Raw genomic sequence first — 9,045 nt, forward strand, 5'->3', positions numbered from 1 at the left:
AAAACAGTTTCCTGCAAACAGTTCACAATTGCAGTTCTGCAAAATGACTAAGTTTAGAATACAGAATCTATGAGACATGGCTAAAATAATCAAGACAATTTAGTCTGGAGAAGAGACAATGGGGAAAATAGTTACAATTATCAAATTTACAGAAATGTAATTTCAAATATTACAGACATTTTACTTTGCAAGGATGGTTTAATTATTCCCAAAGAACTAAAAATTAAATTTAGGGAAAAGATAAAAATTATAAGATAGGTATTCTGTTGCCAATTTGGCTGAAAATTTATGAAGGTGGGGTGATTTCAGGGCATTCTTACCTGGTGGCAGGGCATGGAGAAGAGCCCTGCCTAGGATTCATGAATGAAAACTTATGCTTTATCTTTGCAAGTGCTGTAGCTATAGGGAGCTGCTGGTCTTGTCAGAAAATCTCCAAATTTGAATTATTTACCTTTCACAAAATGGATATTTTTTAAAACAAAACGTAATGTCCAAATTTTTGTACTTAATGATTTAAAAAGTCCACGGGTTTACAAAAAATAATTGTTCATAACAATTTGCCACTTAAAGTTATTATTATCAAAGAACTTAATCATCCTGTAACATTTGATCTCAGTATATGATTTCAAACTTACTGAATGAAATATTATTAGTCATCAGCTTGAGCTAAAAGAATTAGAACCAAATATTCCTAAATTCAAATTTCAAGTTGACTACTGACTTCAGATACCACCACAGGTAAGAACAAAAAAAATGCAAATTTCTAGAGAGTTATCCACCAAACTGACCAACTTAACCAAGCATAAAAAGAAGATCCATTACTACCTAAAAGCAAAATGAAATTTTTAAAACAATGTCTAAAAATTACTTAAACATATAAATATACAATCACACCAGGGGGCGGTCTTAACACTGAAATAATAGCATATTTTAAAACATGTGGTGGTCTCAGCTGGCCAAATGAAAGATTTTTCTAAGCAAGTAGTACTTGCAACAAGTGCTTATCTTTTAAAAATGTTTTCTGGCAATGCACACATTTTCTTTTGCATCCAACTGTTTGTGTAGTAAAGACTATCAAGTTAGTCTATCAAGTAAAACATTTTCGGCGGATAGGAAATATTTTATTTTTGAAACATTTGTCTACTAAAACTGGCATCTGTCTCTCAGTCTTTCTGTAGTTGAGCTGATTCTTAGTAGTAAACAGTGTGTTTAAGAGAACACACAATTTTTAAAAATCGTTAATTTTATTTTTAGCAACATTGTTTACCTCACCTGTAGCTTTTCCCATATTTTCTCATTACCTGGTAGGAAATCTGTAGCCCAGTTGCTCTCCTCAGAAAGTTTAAGATCAGGTTTCCTAAAAATAAAATTAGAAAATTAGTGTCAGTCTTAAAAAAATAAATAAAAAGAAAGAAAAAACAAAGACAAAAGATAAGCCTAGGTCATATAACCAAGAAACAGTCACCATATACTAATCTATTAACAGTAAATATTTTCATACAAATGACATCTGATTAAAGCAAATATTTAAGGGACAACTTAAAGTTGAAATGAAAGCATCACAAAGTGTGTGACTAGGGCATAGCTACTTTTCTTCTAACAGTAATAGATGAAAAAGTGTGTAAGCTTTTCTCCACCCATCTAGTTGAGACCACCCTTTTTTTCCTATTAGCAACTTCCACGAGTCACCATCCACCTGTGCCCAAGCTTAAAAGGGAAAGTTCTGGCCAAGGTTCATCTGATATGTACAGAGAGTAGTCAGTTACCTCTCTGAGTTCAAGGAAACAGCAAAAGATCTCTCCACCTCTAATAGAGAGGTGTTAATTAGTCAGCATATTAACTGCAGATGCTCTTTAAAGGAACACTTTTTTCATACTATAACAAAAGAAAGAGTTTAAGGTAAAATTACATCTAGAGAAAGTGACAATTATTTACTAATTTTATGCTAAAGTGTATATGAATAACAGGAAATCCTACTCAGAAAGCAGATTTTAATGTTTTTCAAGGACGTGAGGGCATAGAAAGAAAGAAAGAAAAGGAAAAAAAAAAACAGGATGGAAGGAGGACAATCCAAAGGAAAAAAGTCCACATGACAGGATATTGGAAGAGGACTCAGGTGACTACCATTACCTGTTTTATATCCTTCTTAATCTTCGGAGTAAAATCTTCAGAATAAAAATAGAACTGAGAGGTTCACCAAGGAACATACATCTAATGTGAAACAATCTGACCTCATAAAATTGCATAAGGTTTCATCAATATCAAAGTGAGAGCACAGTGGTGCTGAGGATCTAGGTGGTCCACCTTGTTAGAAGTAGGACCTGAGCCAGTTGCAGAAAATGGAGACAGAGTTTATCCCCCGCTAGGACTGGAATGGCTGCCAGAAGGCCGCCAAGTGACCTATATTTTAGATCAGGCCCTAGTGCTAGCTGAAGTCAACAAACAAATGGCAAGTTTCAGAAAATTTGAGGGTAAGATAGTTCCATAAGCACGTAAGATTCCAGGATGAACTGAATGTGCTGCAGATACCAAGATGAGAGCAAGATTAACAAATATTTAGTGGCACCAAATACTTAGTGGCACCTATTTATGTGCCGGACACATTCTTAAGGGCTTGAGATGGAGCAGTAAACAAAGCAGAAGTCCCTATCTTCATGAAACTCACACTCTAATAGGGACTACAAAATGATAAATGAATAAGTACATTATAGAATGTTGTAAGATGAGATATATTAAGAAACAAAGGGAAGGGGAAGAAGAGTAGTACAGGAAATCTGGAACACAAGAAGAGGAACAGCAGACTGCAACTGCAAAAACAGTGAATATCAACGTCTCAAGAGAAGGGCCACAAGGGAGGCACGTGGGCATCCAGCAAAAGGGAGCAGCAAGTTGAAAGGCCTTACGGTGCAAGGGTGTCTGGCCAGCTCACAGAGCAGCAAGTAAGCCAGAGCTCTAGAATGGAAAGAAAGGGGACCATGTAAAAGAGGGTAGAGAGGGAGCAGGAAGAGCAGCTTGTATAGCTTTTACTGAGAATAAAATAGGAAGAGTTTTCCAAACTAGATGTTGGTGTGAGAGAATGGGAAGAGTCAAGGATGACACAAAGGTCTGGGATCTGAGCAACTGAAAAACAGAGCTGGTGTTTAGTGAGACTGGAAGAGTGTGGGAAAAGCAGGTTATTGGGGAAAAATAATGATTTTGGCTTTAGACGTGTGAAATTTGAGATGGCCATTGGACAAATCCAAGAACAAAAAGTAAGCAGTTGCCTATATCCATGTGAAGTTTAAGACAAACTTCTACACAGTAGAAGTGTAAAATTTCATACAAATGTCTCTTCATACAAATTTTTCATAAAAATTTTTATTTGTATAAGAAAATACCTCACTGACAGTATTTAAAGCTGTGAGATAAACACAGGCATGAGATACAGAAGAGGCAGAACAGAGAACTAGCTCTGAAGTGGACAGACACTTAGGGGTCTCATTATCCCACCTCCTGGTGTTCACGCCCCAGTATGACTCCCATCTCCCAGAGTGTGGGTCGGACCTGTAGCTTGTCTCTAATCAGTAGAATATGTGACAGAATAGGGTGAACTACACTATGTGGTTACAAATTTCATTGTTTAAGACAACAGCTCTGGGTGTTCTGGGGTTTTTCCCCTCACTAGTTGACTTCTCTGAAGCAAGCCTGAAGGGGAACCCACCTGGCAAGAAACCGAGGGCCTCCACGAAAATATAAGGTCTTCCCTCCTACAGCCTCAAGAAAATAAATTCTGCCAACAACCTGAGAAAGTCTGGAAACAAATCCTTCTCAAGTGAAGCATTCAGATAACACCCAGTCCCAGCTGACACCTAGACAGCAGACTTGCAGAGGACTCAGTTAAGCAGTACTCAGTCTTCTGACCCACAGAAACTATAATAACTAATCGGTGCTGTTTAAAATCACTAAGTTTATGGCAATGTGTTATGCATCAATAAAAAGGTAATATAAATTCTGGATTACTCCAACATTTAGAGGCCAGGGAGATATAGAACAGACAAGAAAAAGACCAGAAGAGGGTCCAGTGAGGCAGGAGGAAAACTGAGAGAAAGGCATTTCTTTAAGAGGCTTTTGGCCAGCTTTCTTAGAGAGGAACAGAGCCAACAAGGTAAGGGAAAGTTGAGTGTACTGATATGCTAGAAGCTGATAAGTACTCAGCACTGAAAGGGACAGGAGAAGCCAGGGGCAGCCACTTATACTCCAGCCTCAGGTCTCGGGTCCTCTATTTTGCCCCTTCTTAGGAGAAGGGAATTGAATGGGATGCTGTATGGGAATTGGCAGAACCCAGAAAGTGTTTCTGTGCTTTCTGTTCTAGATGCACATTTACTAACAGCAGTAGCCCCTACAAAGAATTTAAGCTGATTTTTAGCACTCATGAACTTTCCTGTCAATTTTTTTGGGGAGAAATGGGGGTTCTTGTAATTTAGCCAGCTATCTACTGTTAAGCAAATGACATTCAGCCCTTTTAGTCTCCTCAGAAGACCCAATTAGTGCCAGAGTGTGCTGCTTCACTGTTTATAAGGTTTGAAGGTTGGTATTTCAAAACTGGCTAACTAATACTAATCAACGTTGGCTCGTTTTAATTACTAAGTAGCTAATATAACCTATTTTTAAAACTTTCATTGTTATAAGACACACTTAGATTGGCATTTAATTTATTTTTTAAAACAAATCAATACAACCAAATCTAACATATCATGGAAAAGGCACTGAGTTAACCAGGCAGAGCTCAATGAAAGAAGCCAGCCTGCTGTTCTCTGTTCACCTATGATATGTGTACACACTTACACTGCTTATATAGCACAGTCACATAAACAAAAGCTGTGCATGCCCTGATGTGATCAGTATTCAGCTTTAATCGAGATTTATCTACGAGAAGCATCCCATTTTCCTGTAATGCTTTGAAAGTGATTTATTCTTCATTCACTCAATGAAGATTTATTGAGCACTTACTTGGTTACACAGAGGGGCAAGGTGGAAAAAAAGAGAAGTATTTAAAGTTCCTGTTCTCTGAGACATTTCTAAATGTGTCCTTCGTGTAAGTGTGTGCAGATAGTATATAATGTATATATGTATATAAACCTAGACACATACATTTTTAATATTTGCACAGTCCCTTGGTATCTGTGGAGGACTGGTTCCAAAGCCTCCCTTGGATACGAAAATCCACAGGTTCTCAAGTCCCTTATATAAAATGGTGTGGTATTTGCATATAACCTATCCACACCCTCCTGTATGCTTTAAATCATCTCTAGATTACTTATAATAACTCATACAATAGAAATGCAATATAAATATTTTTATACCATATTGTTAAAAGAATAATGTCAAAAAACTAATGTGTGTCATATTTAGTACCGTTGCAGTATTTTTTCCAAATGTTTTCAGTCTGTGGTTGTTTGAATCTATGGATGTGGAACCCATGGATACAGACAGCCGGCTACACACACACACATACACAGACACACATGCACAGCTATTGTGCTCTGCTAGCTACAGCTCTGCCCCTTCCACCACCAGCTTTCCCTTAGGGAAGATGAAATCGTTTGCTCCTGTGTTTAACTTTGTTCTAGTTAGCAGTGTTCATCTGTCTCAGTAATATCCTTGACACTGTGAAGCAGAAAGAACTATAAGACTGCCTCATAGCATGGAGAAGTTTTCAACTTATTTTTTTTCTAACAGCTTTCCTATTTTCTTCTCTATGCCTTTCCCCATTTGAATGTAAGAGCCTACATAGAAGAGATTCTGATTAGCTTTCACTTATGTAGCTTTTAACACATAATCTGCACTCAATAACATTAATTGACTGATTAGCAACTTTCCCAAATGGTTTGAGGCTTGTGTGAAAATTGAAATACACAGACAAACAAATACATTGCTCAACAAACATATACAAATTATAGCTAAACAAGGCCCTACATAGTGTCTAGTCCATAGTTTCACTCAACAATTTACTTAATAAATTGGAGACAATGACTATTTTTAAAATTATGCCCTCATAGGAATGGGCCACCTAAAGCCCAATCCCCACCAGTACACAATATGTCCATGTAACAAACATGTACTTGCAACCCGAATCTAAAATTTAAAAACATAAATGCCCATACAACTACCACATTTCAAAATTAAATCTATCCCTGTCCTTTCTCACAGCTGTTACAAAAAGAGAAACACAGATTGTATAACTGTATTTCAAACAGAAGAAAGCATTTATTTTTATCAACAACAACAACAAATTCCTGGGTGGTATATTCTAAGAAGAATTTATTGCAAGAATCATTAGATTAAAACAAAAATAGGAGCACATGGACTTAGGGAAAGTGAATAAATTAACTTCAAAATTAAGGGGTTGAATTGAATAAAATATAAGCCTCCTTCTAGAATTTACACTGTGATTCTATTGACTGTCACTCTTTGTGTTACTGATGTATCAATAATTAATTATTAGGACAGGCTGGTGATTATTTTCAAGACTAGAAAGAGAAAGCAGGCTGCTAAATAAATATTTCTTACTTCCAAAATGCATAATGTATTCAACATAAAACAGATATTTCCCAAGGGGGGAAAACCACATCTCAAAATACCTCAATATTAATATGTAGTTTCTATTTCCCAAGAAGGTAAGACTTTTAAACCAGTGTTATAATAAAGAATGACTTTTATTTCAGCAGATTTGGAAACATTAAATGCTTAACTGATAAACATAAACTTAGTTAAGTGAACACAATTTTAGCCTATGAAGCACTGCAAAAAAAAAATTACTAACATTGTAAACAAGTATAGTTATTTACTGCAGTATGTTAGTGAAAGCAAACTACTAGACATGGGTTAATCACCTTGTCTGTCAATACTATGCCCAGCTACTTAACCCACTGCCCTAATGAGCTCTGTACTAAGTGTCCATGTTCCAAAAGGACCAGAATTGATTGAACCAGGGATAAGTATCTAATCCAAGGGCAAGGAATCCATTAAGATGACTTCTGACATTCAATGAGGGCGGGTTCATTAAAAAAAAAAAATGGGGAAACCTCCTGGGGTCCCCTCTCACAAGGAGATTTTCTTTCTCTTTGGATGTGAACTAAGAAATGTCAAGAAAACGGAGCAGTGGCAGACTGAGAGTGACAGAGGCATAAAGAAAGAGGTAATACAGGTTATTAGGGAACACAGAGAGAAGTACAGCTGCCATTAGAGATGCTTTGGTCCAAGAAGGTAGAGAAGTAGAGCTGCCATTAGAGATATTTTATCCACAAATGTAGATGACCAAGAGGACAGGGTTTGCAGTAAGATTGGAATTCATCTGTATTATAACACCTTTGTCTTGAGCTAACTTGAGCAAGTACTAGTTGAGAGGAACTAGGAAAGCCAGAGCAACTCTACAAGGCGGATTCCCCAAACCTGGAATTTATTTATAAAAAGTTGTATATTTATACTTACATGTTTAACTTTAGTCACCTTCAAAGTACTTTTCATTTGATGCAATATACCCATTGAGATGCTTTTTCCACTATTCAAAAGTTTTTGAACTCACCAATTTTGATGGCTTTTAGTGCCTCTTGCTGTTTTTCGTTTCAACTCTTCCACATTGGCAAAATGTTTCCCTTTGAGGACTTTTTTCATTCAGGGAAACCAGAAAAAGTTGCTGAGGGTTGGATCAAGTGAATAGGGAGGATGAGGCATGGTCAAAAACTGCTGAACACTCAGTGCAGTGTCGGTAAATGTGCTTATAAATCATCTATCATGAAATGAGCAAACATGCTGAAAGCATCTCCAAAAAAAAAAATTTACTGAAGCCGAATGCAGCCTCTCACAACAACACTAACTGGTACACTGATGCCAGTGGGTCCCTAGAACACTTACCTAGTGGGGGAAGCCTGTAATACAAGGGACCTATCCTCCAAAAAAAAAATTCCATTTTTGGGGGGGTCCCCCCTCACAGATCTAAGATAAACCAAACTAATTTTAAAGTATTTTTAGACATTTATGCTTAGTTTCTCCTACCCCAGATAATAACTAATTTCAAATCAGACATGAAAAAGGGAAAATAGACAATGAATTTTAATGTTTTTGAATTATTTTGAAATAGTTTAGAAATAGAGAAAAGCTGCAAAATCAGTAAGAGTTCTTTTATATCCTCACTCATTTCTCCTAATGTTAACATCTCACATAACTAAAGTACAAAAGTCTAAAAAATTAGCAGTGATGTATTAACTAAATTCGAGAACTTATTTGATATTCACCAGGTTTTTCCACTAAAGGCCTCTTTCTGTTCAGAAGATCCTACTCAAGAACCCACACTGCATTTAGTTGTTATTTCTCCTTAATCTCCTCCAGTCTGTGATAGTTTCTCAATCTTCCCTCTTCTTCCATGATCTAGACTTCTCTAAAGAACACTGATTATTCTGTAAAATGTTCCTGAACTTGTTTGTTTAATAAGAATTCCAGAAAAATGGTGTGGTGACTTTCTTAATGCATCACACCAAGGGGTTCACGGTAACTATCAACATGTCTTCTTCCTGGTGATGTTGCTCATTTGATTGAAATTGGTATTTGCCCACAGGTTTCCTTTTACAGTTGATAGGTATCTTGGGAACATACTTTGAGACTATGCAAATCCTGTTTCTTCTCACTGTCTCACCATCTAATTTTAGTATTCATGAATTTTGCCTGCAACATGTATTGCTGTGGTGTTTGCCTAATGATGATTCTCCAGTTCCCTATTTTCTTTCACATTTACTAACTGACATTCTACTATAAGAGCTGCCTTTTCAGTTTATTCAGAGAACTATGTATTGGTATCAGTTAGAATTCATGGATGTAGCCAGGCTCGGTGGCTCAGCCTGTAATCCCACGCCTTTGGGAGGCTGAGGTGAGTGGATTGCCTGAGCCTGCGGGTTCGAGACCCGCCTGGGCAGGCGAGACCTCATCTCTACAATAAATCAAAAAACTAGCCGGGCGTGGTAGTGCGTGCCTGTAATTCCAGTTACTTGGAAGGCTGAGGCGGAAGGATCA

At 37.0% G+C, this 9,045-nt stretch overlaps 1 protein-coding gene across 1 annotated transcript in view; it reads right to left on the reverse strand.

Annotated features, from left to right (window-relative positions):
• Window positions 1–1,299: 1,299 nt before the first annotated feature.
• The window catches only part of GABRA4 (gamma-aminobutyric acid type A receptor alpha4 subunit), a 161,884-nt gene continuing 154,138 nt past the window's right edge, over window positions 1,300–9,045 (reverse strand). Inside the window, exon 9 of the mRNA XM_021716053.1 lies at window positions 1,300–1,357. Coding sequence (XP_021571728.1) covers window positions 1,349–1,357 — 9 coding nt within the window. The 3' untranslated portion in view covers window positions 1,300–1,348. The remainder of the gene's footprint in view (window positions 1,358–9,045) is intronic.

This window comes from Carlito syrichta, unplaced genomic scaffold (genome assembly GCF_000164805.1).
Source record: "Carlito syrichta isolate Samal-C Ts95f unplaced genomic scaffold, Tarsius_syrichta-2.0.1 Scaffold308133, whole genome shotgun sequence".
NCBI classification, from domain to species: Eukaryota; Metazoa; Chordata; class Mammalia; order Primates; family Tarsiidae; genus Carlito; species Carlito syrichta.